Genomic DNA, 19533 nt, shown 5'->3' with positions numbered 1-19533 from the left:
TTTTATGAGTTTTTACTTGCTGTTGTTACACATCTGTGAATTTTTAAGAACTGATTAAATTCATTACCACAGATTATTGAATTTTGTACTATACATTAAATTTCCTTGACTTATACAGATTTTATACAATTGGGGAGGATTATGATTTTTAATTATATATGTCAATTACATTTGTTTTTGCTGATATTTTGGGGGTTTTAACATTTTCATCAGTTCTGCATTTTTCTCAATTTTACGGTTTTTAATTGTTGACCCCAAAAAAGTGTAAAATATGTGTTTCGCTGTATCTACACTATGTAATCAAAAGTATCCAGACACTGCAAAAAACATTCGTTTTTCATATTAGGTGCATTGTGCTGCATAATGTAACATATTATTATTATTTTCTTTTCTTTTATAACATTGACATAAAATAAAAGAGGTAAAGAGATGCTCTTCAGTTTTTAAATTACTTTAGATTCGTCTGTCTGTGTCTATACGTGATAGTGGGGGAACATATTGTGAGCTCCACAGAGTTAATATTGTTAAAAAGTCTGTTCGTCTCTGTATGCGATAGTAGGTGGCCGTATTGCAAGTTCTGTCAAGTCAATATTGTTAAAAAAAATGTGTATTGAAATTGTACATTAAAAGTTGTTATCAAGATAGCAAAGTTTATTCGCACAGTTATTTCCTGTTCATTATTCCGCACCCCACCGAGAATCCTGCATCAAGAGGATTGAAGCTAATAAGAATAATTCACGTGAGCAGAGGAGAGGCAATCCGGAACCAGCATTGTCATACCAATATCTATGCACAATAATGGTAACAAAAAAAGGATGTACATAAATTTACGAATGTTAAATGCTGAATATATGTATTGAATATTGAAGGTCTGTTTACATTAGCGTCAGTTAAAGTTCACTCAGAATACGAGTATTTCCAAATATTTTTACAGTATTCTTTCAAAATTTTCCTTTTAATTATTTAAGCACCAAATATATATATATATATATATATATATATATATATATATATATATATATATATATATATATATATATATATATATATATATATATATATTTTCCTCCTGCCACTATTCGGCTGCCACCTACTGCCAGGTACTCCATATCAATGACTTCAATAGTCATTAGACATCATGAGAGAACAGAATGGGGCACTCCGCAGAACTCATGCACTTCGAACGTGGTCATGTGATTGGGTGCCACTTGTGTCATACATCTGTATGCAAGATTTCCACACCAGTAAACATCCCTAGGTCCACTGTTTAAAGATATAGTGAAGTGGAAACGTGAAGGGATATGTACAGCACAGAAGCGTACAGGCCGACCTCGTCTGTTGACTGACAGAGACCGCTGACAGTTGAAGCGGTCTTGATGTGTAACAGACAGACATCTATCCAGACCATCACACAGGAATTCCAGACTGCATCAGGATCCACTGCAAGTACTATGGCAGTTAGGCGGGAGGTGAGAAAACATGGATTTCATGGTCGAGCCGCTGCTCATAAGCCACATATCACACCGGTAAATGGCAAACAGCACCTCGCTTAGTGTAAGAAGTGTAAACAGTGGACAATTGAACAGTGGAAAAATGTTGTGTGGAGTGAGGAATCACTGTACACAATGTGGCAATCCGATAGCAAGGTGTGGGTATGGCAAATGCCCGATAATCATCATCTGCCAGCGTGTGTAGTGCCAACAGTAAAATTCAGAGGCTGTGGTGTTATAGTGTGATTCTGTTGTTTTTCATGGAGGAGGCTTGCACTCCTTGTTATTTTGTGTGGCACTATCACAGCACAGACCTACATGGATGTTTTAAGCACCTCCTTGCTTCCCACTGCTGAAGAGCAGTACAGGGTTAGTGATCGAATCTTTCAACATGATCGAGTACCTGTTGATAATGCACAGCCTGTGGCAGAGTGGTTACACGACAATAACATCCCTGTAATGGGATGACCTGCACAGAGTCCTAACCCGAATCCTATAGAACACCTTTGGGATGTTTTGGAATGCTGACTTCATTCCAGGCCTTACCAACCAACATCAATACCTCTCCTCCATGCAGCACTCCATGAAGAATGGGCTGCCATTCCCCACAAAACCTTCCAGCACCTGATTGAAGTATGCCTGCGAGAGTGGAATTTGTCATCAAGGATAAGGGTGGGCCAACACCATATTGAATTGTAGCATTACCAATGGAGGGTGCCACGAATTTGTAGGTCATTTTTAGCCAGGTGTCCGGATACTTTTGATCACATAGTGTATCTTTAGCCTGTTGTAACTGCTTCTATAGGCTTGTCATCTAGTCTGCTTAGTAATTTTAAACTTTCTGTCAGTCTCATTATTTAGGCTTTTGTATATCCTTTCATCTGCTTCATTAGTTGCATTTTTACATTTTCTCCTTCCCTCAGTAAATTCAATATCTCCTTTGATATCCAAGGATTTCTACAAGGTCTTGTCTTTTTACTTATTTTGTTTCTCGGCTTCGTTCACTATTTCATCTCCCAGAGCTACCCATTCATCTTCTGCTGTATTCCTTTCCCCCATTGTAGTCAGTCACTCCCTAATATTCCCTCTGAAACTCTCAGTAACCTTTGGTTCTTTCAACTTGTCCAGGTCCCATATCCGTAATTTTCTTTTTGCAATTGTGTCAGTTTTAATCTACAGTTCATTGTGGACAGAGTCCACATCTTTCCATGGAAATGTCTTACAGTTCAAAATGTAGTTCCAAAATTTGTCTTGCCATTATACGATCAATCTGAAACCTTCTGGTGCCCCCAGGTCTCTTCCATGTATAGAATATTTGTTCACGATTCTTAAACCAAGTGGTGGCGATGATTAAATTATGCTCTGTACAAAATTCTACCATGCGGCTTCCTCTTTCCTCTCTCCCAGTCCATTTTCACCAACTTTTTTTTCCACCTCTTCCTTTTCTTACTTTCTAATTCCAGCCTCCACCACAGTTAAATTCATTATTAGATGTACTTCTGCATTGTCCCTATTTGATTTTGTATTTATAAGCCCATACTCACCTGACTAGAAGTCCCTTTCCTCCAGCCACCAAACTTCACTAATTCCCACTATATGTAGCATGAACCTATCTATTTCCCTTTTTACATTTTCTAACCTACTTGCCTGATTAAGAGATCTAATATTCCATGCTCCGATCTGTAGAAAGCCAGTTTTTGTCTCTCATGATGAGATGTCTTCTTGAGTAGTCCTCCCTGGAGATCCAAATGGGGGACTATTTTACTGCCAGAATACTATATCCAAGAGGATGCCATCGCCATTTACCCATAAAGTAGAGCTGCATGCCCTTACAAAAAATTACAGCTGTAGTTTTTCCTTACTTTCAGATGTTCGCAGTAGCAGCACAGCAAGGCCATGTGAGCTGATGTTACAAGGCCAGACAAGTCAATCATCCAGACTGTTGCCCCTGCAGCCACTGAAAAGGCTGCTGTGGCCTTCTTCAGGAATCACTCTTTAGTCTGTCCCCCCGCCCCCCTGCCCCCCCCCCCCCCCCCCCCCCCAACAGATAACCCTCTGTTGTGGTTGCACAGCTATCTGTATTGTTGAGGCACACAAGCTATTCCACTGTGATGAAGACCATGGTTCATGGGGAGGATACATTACATGTAAAGAGGAAAATATGTACATTTTGGTGGGTACATTCAGAAAATTTACTGTTCCGTATTCTTTGGCAACTTTCCTATCTTCCCTCAACCATCAACTTTGCCAGAGTAGGGTGGCTTGATTGCCTTAACAATATGGATAGACATACTGTAGGTGCAATGGTAATGGAGGGGTATATGTGAAGAAGCCATGCAAACCTGTGACTCCTAGAGATGGGCAGCAGCATTTTCAGTAGTTGCAGGGTCAGCAGTCTGGATGATTGACTGATCCATCCTTGTGATATTTAGGCAGCATGACTTTGCTGTGTTGGTACTGCAAAAGACTGAAAGCAAGGGCAAGCTACAGTCATTATTTTCTGTGAGGACATGCAGCTCAACTGTGTGATTTAAACTGGCTGTGGCACTGAGTAGTACCTTTAATCCCAAAACTTTTCTCCATCAGGTCAATGATTATCTGATGAGTGAAACTGGTTATAGTAAATCAGACTGTGTGCAGCCTGATGCCGTTTCATCCGAATATGAATTATAATGGTCACTATATTCCCAGCAGGCTATATCTGCATGTGTAAAATGTGGGAGGCTTTTTTATCTTATTTTGATAATGAAATTCAATCAGTAATGATGAAATTCAGTCAATCTGAAAGAGATAATTGTAATTATATGCACATTCCTTTTGCATATTTCAGACTGGTCTGCAGATGATCATTACTCATTGAAACTGATCATTAAGTTAGATGAAAACCTCTTAAGTAAAGGACTTGTTTAAATACTACATTTTAGAGGAAATCTTATTGGCCACTTTATTAAATGCAACATATACTTAGATTATGCTTCATTTTTCTAATGATTAGCTTAAATTGTTTTAAAAAACAAAAAAATTACAATGTGTTCTATGTTTCAGATTCAAAATTCATTAACTAGTACTTTCTTATGTTGTGTGTTTGTCATGTCTTGTCATTTTTTCAATTAATTGAGGACCAAATGGTGCATTATTAATATTTCAGCATGAAACACTTGCCGGCTATCGCGCATACATCCATGGAATTGTTGGATTCTTCGTTGTAGAGGATCATGTTTTGAACACAGGGAATGGTCTTGTGAATCGAACGTATCTGGATGAGGTTTGGAATATGGCTCGATCAAAGATAATCAATACTCTGAAAACTCATTCAGTAAGTAAACTTTATCTGTGATTAGTTGTTTCACCACCTGTTTCATCCCTTTTGTATTCTTGTACAGTTATTTATTCATGTTTGGTATATGAAAGAAGTTTCTTCATTGAATTTGATTTGTTAAGGAACAGAAATTAATTTTTATGTTGATAAGATTCAGAAAATTTATCATTAAAGTGGTCCTCTTTATTAGCAGCCCCGTGAGCTCGAAGACCAGCATCCTGTAAGCAGTTCAAACAGTATGCAAACATCCAGGGAAATTGGTCTCATTCTTGAGTTAGACTGCATTTAAAAATGGATGTTCTATACAGGTGTCCTGCTGAGACATCAGCACCTTTCCTAAGCCCACCCCTCGAAGATGGCCAATTACATGTCTTGTGCTACCATTTTATCCACTCCTGAGCATGGCAAGTTTAAATGCTGCACCTGTCTGGTGTTTCACATACCTGGGAACCATCATACCAGAAGAGTCCAGGATGGTATCTCTCATGGCCTGCATATCCTGAAACATCCTATCAGTAAATGTTTTTCATATACCCATCTGTGGTACAGTGCGTTACCATGTTCGGTACACCTTGGCTACATTCACGTTGCAATTGCAACACTTCATCAAAAATGATACAATAACAAAAGTCCATATTGTATTGAGGGTACGTGAACAATAATTATATCAGCGGAATTCCAGGGCCACAGACGTTGTCATGCAGCTACCTTGTAGCTGTACAGATTTGCTCAGAATTTGTTTATTCAAGGCTAAAGCATCTCATTGTTTCAAATGAATAAAACTACCATATTTACCCAATTAGGTGAGATAAGGTTTTTCCAAAATTTGTCATTCAGAAAATACGGGGTTGTCTTACATTCACAGATTAAACTATTGATGCAAAGTATAACATTTTTACCACGTTTAATAAAGTGTATAAGGATTGTCTTACAGTTACAGTTGAAGCTTTGGCTGTTGAGGTCACATGCCGATTTATTTTTAAGAATTAGGAATGGCAGGGCTGGGCAAACAATACTCGCTTTCAACAGACTCAAGATTTCCCAGTATTCTGAAGCACTCAATACGGTATCAACATTGTTGAAACAACCACATGACATTTGACTCACGCAGTGTTAGTGAAGGGATATACGAGAAACTATGAACTAGCCTCTACAACAGTCTTTTGCTCTGCTTAAAACTTGACGATTTTGTGAAAGACAGTGCTATACTCTTATCATCTTCCAAACTCTTGTAGCATTTGAACAGGTTTCCATAAAATTTCTCATACGTGTATTGATATTGTGTACAAATAGTAATGCTGCATTTTAAGTAAAGGTAACATTCAAAAGCAGAAATATTGACTTTCAAAAAAACATTACTAGATTGTGAACCCAGATCAATACATTATTTGATTATGAGAGATTGTAATGATTTACTAAGTGGGTTGCAAATGAGAAATTCAGTTGCTGTTCTCGTATTAAAATACTGGATTAAAATTTTACCAGTTTTTAATCAGCCTTAGAACAATATGTCATCTTTAAGATGAAACAAGAAGGAAAATTAATCCACGTTTAAATCTCCAACAAACAAAAGAAATCACATTCAGCTGATTGTCATTGTTGTTGTGAGAATAAATTACAGCGGCAAGACCCATTGTGGAGATAGTACCAACGAACGACAATATATCACAGGATGAGTGAAATGTATGGAACTGTGACTGCAGTCTTTTATTTATATGTTAGTTGCTGTTGTAACATATGACTTGAACCCTGGAAGATATTGCAGCCTGCATTTCACACCTGCTCAAGCATAGCACTAAGGAAGGGGTGAAGAAGGAACAGTGACACCAGCTTGACCGACAATGAGATGAGTACGGAAAGGGGAGTAGTGAGCAGTCAGCAAATGACATCATGTTGCCAACCAAATTGGACAAACACTTGACAGTAGTATTCATTTCTGCAGGAGGTGGTAAGAGTCTGGGTAGTAACAAGTGGTGCACTTATGTGTTTTGTGTTGCGATGTAAGTGCTCACTGTGATGTGTGATGGGAATTAAATGTGGTGTGTCAGCTGCTGGTTCTATGCAGCCAATGAGATAGCAGCGGGCAGATGATAAGTTTGGAATCAAGAGACATTGTAACATCATCACGTCAGCACAGAAGTGAAATCCAGTAAGTATTCTGATCGAAACAGCTGTGTTCTCAGGCTCCACCATAACAGCAACCTCAGAAATTGCAACACATTCAGATGAAATGGCCAAATATCGTCAACAATGAAGATATAAATTTCATGTCCATCTATTAAGATGATGATGATTCAAAAATAGCGATACCAGACAACAGGTTTAGTAAATGAGAAATGTAGGAAAGAAAGTGGACCACAAATTAATGTACACCATATCAACACATTGCAATGTGTTACAGTGACTGACAAGGTCACTGTCTTCATCCTGATTTTCATATTCACTTTTTTTTTGTGAAGCAGCAGTCACAATTTCAGCATCACTCTTGTATTAGAAGCCGGGTTCATATGCATTGATCTTCTAAGGACCCTCCCTTGGCCACTAGAAAAATTAAGTGTTCCTGATAAGACCAAAAAGAACAAACATACAGGTAGCCTTAAAACTTTCTGTTGCAAAATTGATTGAAACTACTGTTCTCTACTCTTACCAGGTCCTCTTTCCTTCCTAGTATTAAATTATTTAAATAAATCTGTCCTTTGTTGTTACTTTTGAATACGAAAAGTGAATTTGACTTTTTCATCAAAAATAAAGTATTTAGTGCTCTTGATCTTAATTACTGTCTTCTTGGCTGAAAAAGACTAAATTATTAATTTTGCAGTAATGTGTGGCGTCTCTGGAGTGCAATCGAGCACACCCAAGGTTAAACATCATCTTAGCAGCCTACGCAAGAAACAGCTTTTCAAAATCTGCATTTTAATGTAGCTCTGAAAAATTCTTGACGCTGCTATTGAAGAGCAAGTCAGATGGATACGATTCTGAACAACTATGATAGTCTGTGTCGGTAGGGCAAGTTCCATAAATTTTCACTTTTTACAAAAGAGAATCTGTTCATTCCAAAAGACTGTTATTAAACAGGGATCGCACAGTACTACCTAGAATTCAAAATCCTAAGTCTTCTGCTTGCTTGCACTTTGTATCGTAATTACTAGGAAAGGAAAGATGTGCATAATATTCACTTCAGAAATAAGAAAAATTTTACCTTTTAAGATAACAATTATTATTTCATGAAAACATTCTTCTCAGTGGTCAACTATTAGAGTATATATTCAGCTTCTTACAAGAGCCTATATTGACAAAAATTAATATTTTCTGATATCTTGCAGCAATGTTGGCTGTTGTTTCTTTTTTTAACAGTAGATATACACCTCCTTTGAAAATACGTCCTTCCCTAGTCAAGTCTACTATCTGAAAAAAAATCATTAGTAAAGTCACAGAATACACAAGTTTGTTAAAAATCATGGAACGCTAACAAACCAACGATGTTCTTTACAGTGCAGCGCTCTCGCAGGCAAAAGCGATAATTCGGGCTATTTATTACTCAGTGTTTTTCCGTTGCGTCTGTTTCATAGTGTTCCACAAAGCAATTAAAATATAGTCTTGCTCTACCAAATAAGCCCCTTTTACAATATTTTACTGCTAAATAAACTGAATATTATTATTGGAAAATGTGTTTCAAGCTGTTGCAGCACTCAGTGTTTAGATTTATGCCACAATTTGCATTATACATTATGAAGTATCCTCAGCTGCTTATTCAAGTTTTCTTCTTTGACATCTTCAAAACCATTTAAACCCATTGCCATATTAATTATTTGTGCGGTTGTTATTTCTTCATCACTGTTACCTTGAAGATCATTGTAAAAGTATATGATCCCACTTCTTGTCACCAATTGTAAATGTATACAGGGTTAGGGAAAAGGGGGGAGGTGGTTGTTGCATATGCCTTGTGACTACAGAGTGCAAGAGCTTGAGCGGTCAGGACTAGAGTGTGGGCCTCCAGGCCTGCTGTTAAATGACAAAACAGGAAATCAGGTAGAATAAAGAGGATGTATTTCAATTTATGGTGTACAATGGGTGCAATTAGGGTCAGATGTTACTAGGTTTAGGCCAGTCTAGGAGGTTGAACAATTAATGGAAATGGGCAATGGAATGGGAAGCGGTTCATGTTAACTTACATTGGTGGCCGGTCATGAAAAGCAGAGCCAGAGGCACTCTGCCTTCCAAAAAGACATCTGTTCTGCTCGAGGTCTGGATTACAAGAGAGAGGAGCAACTGTGTTCTGCACCGCAGAACACTCCAGCGTCCATTCACGTGATCGGTATCCTGCGCATGCTATTGGCTAAACCAATGGCATGAATTTGCTAGCAGTTTCAACAGAGGGCTCAAGGTGTCTCTTGTCAGCAGCTTTAACTGGACAGAACTGCCTCGGTTTTGAAAGACAAGCAACTTGTGTCACATAGGCACGGCCTAAGTTACTCAAGGAGAACACTTGTAAAGATTTGACTGGGCCTTTGAAATAAATTTTTTAAACCAATTCCCTAGAACATTCCTTGGCTGGCTGCCACCATGTACATCATTTTCTTCTCTATCTGGAAGAATTTTCCTCCATGATTGAAATTGTGTATGTTGTTTGACTTCCTACCAGGTATCAGAAATTCCATCTATTTTGTCTGGATCTATCAACTTTGCGTAAATTAGCATTCTCAGTAGACCAGACTGGTAGTATTGTTTTACCAATGCAATTGTGCCCTGATTCATTGACTGTATAAAACCATTCACATTCAGAAGTAAAAGCATATGAGAATCCTCTCATTGTGACGTAAAACAGGTTACGAAGCAGTAGACAACCTTCTGCGGCTTCTATAAATTGCTGAACTTTGGGTACAAAATGTGTGTGGAACCAGTTCTTGAAAATTTCACTATCCACGTATGCTCTGTTTGAGTTGTAATAATGCAGAGGAATCCTTAGCTGTGATGTCCTTGAAAAAGAGAACAATCTATTGACACAATCAACACAGATTAAGAAAACATCGTTCTTGTGAAATGCAGCTAGCTTTTTACTCACATGAAGTGTTGTGTGCTATTGACATGAGATTTCAGATTGATTCCATGTTTCTGGATTTCCAGAAGGTGTTTAACAACATACCTCACAAGTGGCTTGTAATCAAATTGCGTGCTTATGGAATGTAACCTCAGTTATGTGGCAGGATTTGTGATTTCCTGTCAGACACATCACAGTTTGTAGTAATTGACAGGAAGTCATCGATTAAAACGAAGTGATTTCTGACATTCCCTAATGTTTCTTCATTAACATTTGCACACCAATTAACATCAGATAACTAAGTTTGGTTTTATTTACATGGAGCAGGCTCGCTGATAACATTGGAAACAGTACTCTGTTGTCACATAGCTGTCATTTAAACAATGTAAATGGCACTCGTCGTCATGCAGTACATTGTTTTTTGCTGTTTGCTAAAGAAAAATATTGGATGTTTTTTGTCAATACATGATCAATCGGCAAACCAGATATTTCACGCACGAATAATCAGGAGTAGTGTAATTGGTCAGCCTCCAGTGCCCAGACAGAGTGTCCATGCGTGTGTGAATTGTATTAGTGTGTGTTTTGTATTTTGGAAGGAGGACTTTGTCCAGAAGTTTAAAAATTTTAGCTTTGTTCCCCATTGTATTTGTCTGCAACTGAACATCATCTTTATGTTTGAGTAGCCATCAATCCTTTCCATAGCCGGCCATGGTGGTCGAGCGGTTATAGGTGCTACAGTCTGGAACCGCACGACTGCTACAGTTGCAGGTTCGAATCCTGCCTCAGGCATGGATGTGTGTGATGTCCTTAGGTTAGTTAGGTTTAAGTAGTTATAAGTTCTAGGGAACTGATGACCTTAGAAGTTAAGTCCCATAGTGCTCAGAGCCATCTGAACCATTTCCTTTCCATACTTGCTGTTATTCGATGGTGTGAATGTTTGTCACTCACTTTTCTTGTTTGGGCAGTTTTACTTACTATGAGACAACCGACGGAGACAAGACTCTGATGGTTATTTCAGTTGTATGAAATTTTTCACTCGCTGTCTGCAATGGGTGTTTTCATTTACATACATGTTCAACCTATTTGGTCCATTGGAGCCCTACCTAGGGTTGCCAGATTTTTTAAACAAAAATATCACATATAATCTCAATGAAGGCTAAATAAAAATTATATTTCAGAAATGAAATATTTTCAAGATGTATGTGTTTATTTACTAAAATACAAATGGTTTCATACTAGATCAGTTTTTAATTGGTTTTAAAATGTTACTACCTGGTGCTACATTGTAAATTTGTATTTAAATATATGTACAAGTACTTTTTTAATTTAAGTTTCTTTGAGTTTGGTGGCTCTTTTCCCATCCATCACTAATAATTCTCTTATGGAAAATGCTAAGTTGATGTGAACAGAAACTATAAAGGATACATTTCTGTAATTGTTTGGTGCCTTAATCACGTACATATACTGAAAAGTGTCAGAAGTATTTTTCATGGAAAATTATGTCACATTCATCAATTTTCTTTGAATTTCATTAATTAATATAATTCAGAATATGACTCAGCATTGCAGATACTGTATATCATGCTGAATTTATCTCGAGGATCACTTTTTATCCTGTCATGTGATTTCTGTCATTCATATTTATATTTATGGAATAGTTAAGGCTCATTTGTTTTCATAGGACTTACTGGTATATCAGAATCACTTTCAGTATTATTTGTTGGCATTTTCATAGCACAAACAAACAAAATCCATTTACAAAATTCCAGGCTCTTCAACTTTTATACAACAAGCAAACACAAACACAAAAGTGGAATGCAAACAATGTTCCTTTTTTTCACATCTTTGTAAGAAAACTTTCACACTTAACTTTGTACCCCAAAGATATTTCAAATTAATTAGTAGTGTGTTAATTGCACCTGGAACAACTTAAATAACAGCTAAATGGTAACTAGTTTTATATGATGAAAAGAAGAATTAGTCTATTCAGTAAATAATTAAATGACTAGGCACAGTGCTTAGTTTAACATATGCCTTGAAATGTCTCCTTGTGCTCCAAGAGGCAGAAGTATCCTGTGGGGGTATGTGTATCCCTGTTGTATGTCGTCACTTTGGTTCAACCAATGAAAGTACTACAGACTGGTTTCATGTTGTACTACAGACTTGTTTCACTCAGAAGGATGAATGGCTTGCTTGGACAACTAAGACACTAAGGAGAGGTTCCAGTCTGCAAGAACAAATACATGGGTCAACAGAAGGATCATAGACTGATTTCATTTGAAAAGAAAGAATGAATAATTCAGTCAATATGAAAAACTACAACAGACTGTATCAATAGTTTTTATTTCATTGTTCCCCAAGATTGGTTTCCCTTCAAAGAAATGAACATATAATAATCCAACCAATACATAAAACTACAACTGACGGAATTAATTGTTCTCATTTGGTTGTTCCTTTCACTAACCTGCAACTGGAATTTACTGAACAAAATTGTAACAGTGATTCTTTTTATAGGCCTACTGCACTGATGCTGCTCTGATGCTGAAAATAAAGAACCTGATTATGCTTTTCAGCACCACTCTGAGGGTAAGTGGACTGCAAAGATAGTTCTTTGTACATGAACCTCTGCTACAGTATAATACAGAAGGTAACTGAAAGGTGCAGTGATACAAATGGAAATTTTATTTAAAGAAAATACTTATACTAAAGTAGCCAAAATTCTTTATGGTCCCTTGGCCATTACTTAAGGTAGGACGTGGTTCTTAGAAGGGTGTGTCATCACCACAAATGGCAATTCATCCTCTGAAATGAGCTCCCATGCTGGCTACAAGGTTGGTAAGGAGTTCTAGTGACAGGGCATTCTACTCCTCCACCAGCGCAGTTGACAAATGCTGGATGGGTGTTGGTGCATATGGACTTGATGCAATGTTTATTACCAATGCATTCCATATGTGCTTCATGGGATTTAAGTCAGGGGGAATGAGCAGACCAATCCATTTGCTGAATATCTATTTGTTCCAAAAGCTCCTCCACGTGCGCTCTTCAATGTGATCATGCACTGTCATCTGTAAAAATGAAGTTGAGTCCAAGAGCACCCCTGAAAAGACATGCATAGAGGAGTTCAGTATTACAATAATGTTGATTGGTAAGTGTATTGTGTTGAAGGATTTGGAAGTCTGTATGCCTATACAACATTTTCATCCCCCACATTGTAAAATATGTATTACCACCCATGATGATCACATGCCCTGTTAAGAACCAAGTGCCACCTTTTGTAATGCCCAGAAGACTGTTAGAAACTGCAATGACTTCAGTGTCATTTTGTGCTTTGAATAAAACTGTCATTTCTATTTGTCCCATTGCATCCTTTTTAAGTTACCTTCTGTACTATACTGTAACAGTTATTTCTATGTATGGTCCAAGTTTCCTAAAGTTATGTTACTTTCTTCATTAAGTTTTGCACATCAGTTAATATGTAATTACACGCCATACTATGCAGTTTTTACAAATGTTTGGATCACAGTAACACACAACAGAAAACATCAGTCACACTAGCTTTCAAACACCAGCTCTTTTTCCAGCAATAGTATGCACAAATTCTCACATACACAACTACTCAGACACCCAAATGCACAGTATTGCTGGAAAAAGAGCTAGTGCTCGAAAACCAGTGTGAAAGCTGTTTTCTGTTACATGTTGCTGGATTACCATTTCAAAATATTGCGTATTGGGTTCTAGAATTGCACAGTTTGAGAGATTTTATTTTGTAATAGCTCAAAGGCCACTATACTTTCACAAGCATGTGTGGGATTTCTGAACAATAACCTTAAGGATTACACTAAGTATGCATTTTACAATAGTCGTTTGATACCATTAATTGTAATTTTTACTCAGGCTGTAATCGACTGCATTTATGTGCTTAGCTTTCCAAAAACTGTGGACAAACATGGAAACAAGATAACGATAGCTATGACTACAGTAACATCAGACAATCTCACTTGTATATGAGATAAGTTGAACCAATTTTCACTTATATATGAGACAAGTTGAACTAATTTGCATATGTATGTTGTGCATCCACAGGACACCATATTAACCATTTCTCAAACTTTTAAATAATAAGTGTGATATTTTTGTACTCTTTAATGAAGTATAAGCTGCAATGAACATTGGTGAGAAGGATTCTGGATTCAAGTACTGATCTGCTCACAGTTTTACTTGTTGCAAATATTCATTACATTATAAATAAAAAATTTTATTCAGATATTTATTTTATTATTTACCACCTAATTATGTTTCCATTGAAATAGCAAAATTATATTGCTGTAATTATTTTCTCAGTTTAAAAAAATATCAGAAGACATAAATACATTGCATTACTGTAATTAGTAACATGTGTGGCTGGAATAAAATTATGATATATAGCTATTCTGCAACTTATTTATAGCACATTTTTGTCAAATATTATGAAACTTCTCTTTAATGTTATTGTTTTGTCTTTCCCCTCAGAATTATGGATATTCTGTGAATCAGTTGTTTGATCTATTACATGAAATTAGAGATCACTACAATGAAGTTTTAATGCAGCGTTGGGTTCAAGTTTTCAGAGAAATTCTCGATGAAGAAAGTTTCCTGCCTATTAAGGTGTGTTTACTATTTGCTTTCTGGAACTGAAGCTTATATTGTGTTTTATCATCCTATGAAATTGCAGTACAAAGCGGTAACTTCAGTTGATACCTTAAAAATATATATTCCCAGGTGACATCTCAGGAAGAATATGACAGTGTCACAGATTCATTTCCATTTTATGATCAAAACCTTCAACAAGCAGATTTTCCTAAAAGGTTTCCGTTCTCATCCATGGTACCCAAGGTATATCAGCAAGTGAAAGAATTTATCTATGCATGTCTGAAGTTTTCAGAAGATCTCAATTTGAGGTATGTTCTTCTTTTTTGATAAAGTCTGTTGTTTTACTATTCCAAATTGCAAAGAAATTCATAAATGATTTGTTATTTCAAGTCACGTTACATTAATAAGAAACATCCGTGGGTGTAGAAGCACAACTTGAATTACTGATACTTAAGTAAACTTGTTTGAACATCCCTCTAGAATGCAGTTTCTCACAGTGACAGCTATATTTGTTCAGTTCAGTCTTTGTTTCCAGTACACTTATGAAGTTACTTCCAGGTGTCCTTTCTCTTGTACACTCTCTTCCTCAATTCTTTTGGCTTTTCCCCCTTAGATTTTCTATGTCACAGTCTTTTAAATGTCACTCCTCCCCTGTTTCATATCATTGATAATTGTTTGTCTGTAAGTTAATATTACACTTTGAAACAATTGGTGGTATGCTTTATGCATACAGCTGATACACTAAGTGAATATATTCAAATGCAATACAGCACGTTTTGGCAACTAACAGAGCAAGCTGAGAAGAAATTCATGAATCTTTTTGATTCCCTTGTGGGGTGATACCACTTCTCTGCAGAATGAGATTTTCACTCTGCAGCGGAGTGTCCTTCGCAGGAGAGCTTCTGTAAAGTTTGGAAGGTAGGAGACGAGGTACTGGCAGAAGTACAGCTGTGGGTACCGGGCGTGAGTCGTGCTTCGGTAGCTCAGTTGGTAGAGCACTTGCCTGCGAAAGGCAAAGGTCCCGAGTTAGAGTCTCGGTCGGACACACAGTTTTAATCTGCCAGGAAGTTTCACCACTTCTCTGACTTGTGGAAATGAATTATTTAATTTCCTCTTTTGAAACCAGTAAAGAATCTCTCTTGGCTTGCTATGGCCTACGTTACTACTTCGAAGCACCATTTGCACAGCTCCTCAATGTAAATTCCACAGTCAACTCCCATTTTCACTAGGATCTCCTCTCTCCAACAGTATTTTAAATCTTCAACAAAAAGACAGTTATCCTTGACTTTTTTTTTAAGTCTTTGTCTTAACTTTTGCAATCAACGGTATATATTCTATTACAATCCTTTCCAATTCATGTTCCTTCAGAATTTCTGCAATCCCTCTCTTCTTCTACCTTAATGCTGTAACACGCCAGTTACAACTGACATTTGGGAAGCTGGAGGAGTGAGAAGACAACTACTGTCTTCCACATAGCCACATAGGATTTCTCTAGTGTTCCTCCTCAAAAGTTCATGGTATAAACATTACCACTTAACAAAATGCAGTCAGGATGAAGCTGCTCATAACAGCATAGGAAAAATTTCTGGGCTCATGTTTGCAAATATATTGGGGACTAATGCACGACATGAGAATATCCAGTGCTTTGATTACATCCTCAGTAGTGAGACCAAGGCCTTGGAAGAGCAATTGCTGTCTTATGTCTTATCATGCTGTGTTTGTCACTAGAGTCCTGTAAACACTCAGGTTAATTGGTCAAAGATGCTGTCTAATCATAAAACAAGCAGTTTCTTCACAAAGATATTGCTTTAAAAGTGCCAGATCCTTTGTTAGTGGATAAGATTGAAATTCAATCATCACACGCAGTATGAGACCCGAGTTTCTCCTGGCATGTACAATGTTCAAGTAACTTAAGGGAATGCTGGTGGGTGACATCATCGACAATCGCCTATACTTCGATAGGTGCACACACTTTCATTTATAAGGGTAAACTGCAGCGTGCTGTGTAAGGGAATTTAAAACCTGTTTCCAGAGCAGGTCTGGAAAGGTAAAACGCACACGCACAAGTAAACCGTAAACACTAGTGCCATCACAAACCAAACGTGGCCACATTAGAATTTATTGATAGTGAAAATTAATAACCAATGGGTGAGGTAACTTTAACTCTATCCCCCTGTTTTTTTAAAAGGGGAAGATCAGGATTCCACGAAGAATTTATGGAAAAACCTCCATATCTATCAAACTGTGCACCAGGTGAGCAATGATAATACTGAGAAGGCACCAAAGTCTATGAACTTTCTGCATTACACAGGAAGCACTTCCAATAGAACTGGGGGGGGGGGGGGGGGGGAACAGGATTCCACGAAGAATTTAAGGAAAAACCTCCATACCTATCAAACTATGCACCAGGTGAACGACGATAATACTGAGAAGGCACCAAAGTCATTGACCTTTCTACATTACACAGGAAGCATTTCCAATAGAACTGGTTTTATTTTGTGCAAATGTGATGTGAAATGTGTTTCTCAACCACCATCTAAGATTAACGACCTTTTAGTTTCCAAAAAATAAGATACTGGTTTGCATAAGGCCAGTGTCTGCTGTAGTCATTGCAGTTGTGCCAAGTCATATACTGGTCAGACTGTCAGGACTGTGGAGGAATAGCATACTGAGCATAAGTGTCAAACATACATACACCAGCTGAGCCAAGCTGCTATTTGCAGATCATTGTCTTGGCACTGGTCATCCTATGGAATATAACAACACAGATAGTGTTATTAAGGAAGCAGTTGAAATTAAATTATCAGGTATCCATATAAATAGTGATGGAGGTTTTAGCTTTGATTCTGCAGATTGAGTCAATTGAGTCAATAATTAAATCACTGAAAGCTAAGGACTCTCATGGACATGATGGAGTGCCTAGCAGAATTTTAAAGTACTGTGCTGCATGTGTTAGCCCTGTATTTAGCCATATTTGTAGTTTTTCCTTTAAGAATGGTCAGTTTCCTAAATGATTAAAGTGTTCAGTAGTAAAGTCGCTTTAAAAAGGAAGAAAGGGGCAATGAAGACTATTTTAGACCTATTTCTACGCCATCTGTATTTACTAAAGTTATTGAAAAGCCTGTGTAAGTAAGGATAAATGTACAGTACGGCTTTAGAAGTGGTTTAACAACCGAAAATGGTATATTCTCTTTTCTCTGTGAGGTATTGGATGGATTAAAAAAACTGTTTCAAACACTAGGCATCTTTCTTGATTTAGTTAAGGTGTTTGATTGTGTTGATCACAAAATATTGCTCCAGAAATTCGACCATTTTGGAATATGGAGAGTAGTTCACAATTTGTTCACCTTTTGCTTTAACAACAGACAGCAAAAGGTCACTATTTACAGTTTTGAGAATGGCTGTGATGTGAGGTGTGAGTGGGGCACAGTCAGATCGGGAGTGCCCTAGGGATCAGAGCTGGGGCTACTCTTGTTCCTCATTAATATAAATGATATGCCTTCTAGTATTGCAGGTAATTCTCAACTATTTCTGTTAGCTGATGACACTAGCTTGGTAGTAAAGGATGTTGTATGCAACATTGGCTCTGTTTCAAATAGTACACTTCATAACATAAGTTGATGGCTTGTAGAAAATAAACTAATGCTAAATCACAGTAAAACTCAATTTTTACAGTTTCTAACGCTCAGTTCAACAAAACCCGACATTTTAATTTCACAGAATGGGCATATGATGAGTGAAAATGAACAGTTCAAATGTCTAGGTGTCCAGATAGATAGTGGAAAACTGACGTTCAGGATCTCGTTTAAAGATTTAATACTATCATTTTTACTTTTTGAATGGTATTTGAAGTAGGTGATCGTTGGACAGAAAAAGTAGTCTACTTTGCTTATTTTTATTCATTTGTGTTGTGTTGTATTATATTTTTGGGTAACTCTTCCCATTCTCAAAGGATATTTTTGGCCCAGAAATGGGCAGTTTGGGCAATAAGTGGTGTAAGTTTGCGAATCTCTTGTTGACCCCTGTTCACTAGTCTGGGTATTCTGACATTGGCGTCTCAAAATATATATTCTTTACTGTTGTTTCTTGTTAACAACATCAGCTTATTCCCAAGAATTAGTGGCTTTCACTCAGTTAATACTAGGCAGAAATCCAATCTGTATTTGGACTGCAGTTCCTTGACCCTTGTGCAGAGGGGTGTGCAGTATACTGCTGCATCCATTTTCAAGAAGCTACCACAAGACTTCAAAAACCTTAGCAGTAATCCAGATGCTTTCAAATTGAAACTGAAGAGTTTCCTCATGGGTCACTCCTTCTATTCTGTTTAGAAGTTCCTTGATGAGTTAAACTGATTCCTATGTTATATTGTTGATTGTGTTTACTTAAACTTATGGCTTGTCTTTTTTTGGGTTCATAATATTTTATTTTATCTGTTATTACTTCTGTGTTGTAATTTCATGTACTGACACATTCCATGACCTTAGAACTAGATGTGTAAATAAATAAATAAATAAATAAATCAAGCTTGTGTATGAGAAATGTCAAAATATGCAGTTAAGCAAACTGAGAAGGTACTAAACAAGATCATTATATACAAAATTTGGCTGAAAGGTGAAAAGAGAGATCTTAAATTGTGTAAAATATCTAATTGTGAATAAGAAATCAGGCAAGAAGGAAGGTTTCCATCATCTTTTATTCAAAGAAAGTGAACCATCATATACTTATCACATGGATTGTAGTGCACCTCTTCAATCAAGACTCAAGGATACTACATTGTAAGTATTATTGATTTACAAAATTTGCCTGGCTGTCTTCTGTGAAGACTACAAAAGCAACAGAAGCATTTAGTAAGATGGAATTGCAGAAAATTAATTTTGGAAATCCCGTTCAAGTAATTACTATGACTTGCTTTACTACTTAAGAATTCCAGGAGTGCTGCACTACAGAAGGAATTAAATGCATTTTAATAATGATGAGACTCCCTCAAGCCAGTGGACAGGTTGAGAGAATTGGTTCTACTTTGGCTAAAATCTATACTAGTATTATACATACAAAAG

At 37.1% G+C, this 19533-nt stretch overlaps 1 protein-coding gene across 3 annotated transcripts in view; it reads left to right on the top strand.

Annotated features, from left to right (window-relative positions):
- The window catches only part of LOC126464312 (exocyst complex component 6B), a 159254-nt gene that overhangs the window by 89946 nt on the left and 49775 nt on the right, over nt 1-19533 (top strand). For all 3 annotated transcript variants that reach the window (XM_050096227.1, XM_050096225.1, XM_050096226.1), the window contains exons 8-11: nt 4639-4806; nt 12362-12433; nt 14357-14491; nt 14606-14784. In XM_050096227.1, the coding sequence (XP_049952184.1) occupies nt 4639-4806; nt 12362-12433; nt 14357-14491; nt 14606-14784 (554 nt within the window). The remainder of the gene's footprint in view (nt 1-4638; nt 4807-12361; nt 12434-14356; nt 14492-14605; nt 14785-19533) is intronic.

This window comes from Schistocerca serialis, chromosome 1 (assembly GCF_023864345.2).
Source record: "Schistocerca serialis cubense isolate TAMUIC-IGC-003099 chromosome 1, iqSchSeri2.2, whole genome shotgun sequence".
Taxonomy (NCBI): domain Eukaryota; kingdom Metazoa; phylum Arthropoda; class Insecta; order Orthoptera; family Acrididae; genus Schistocerca; species Schistocerca serialis.
Note: the sequence above shows the minus strand (reverse complement) of the source record. Positions and strands in the feature narration are given on the sequence as shown.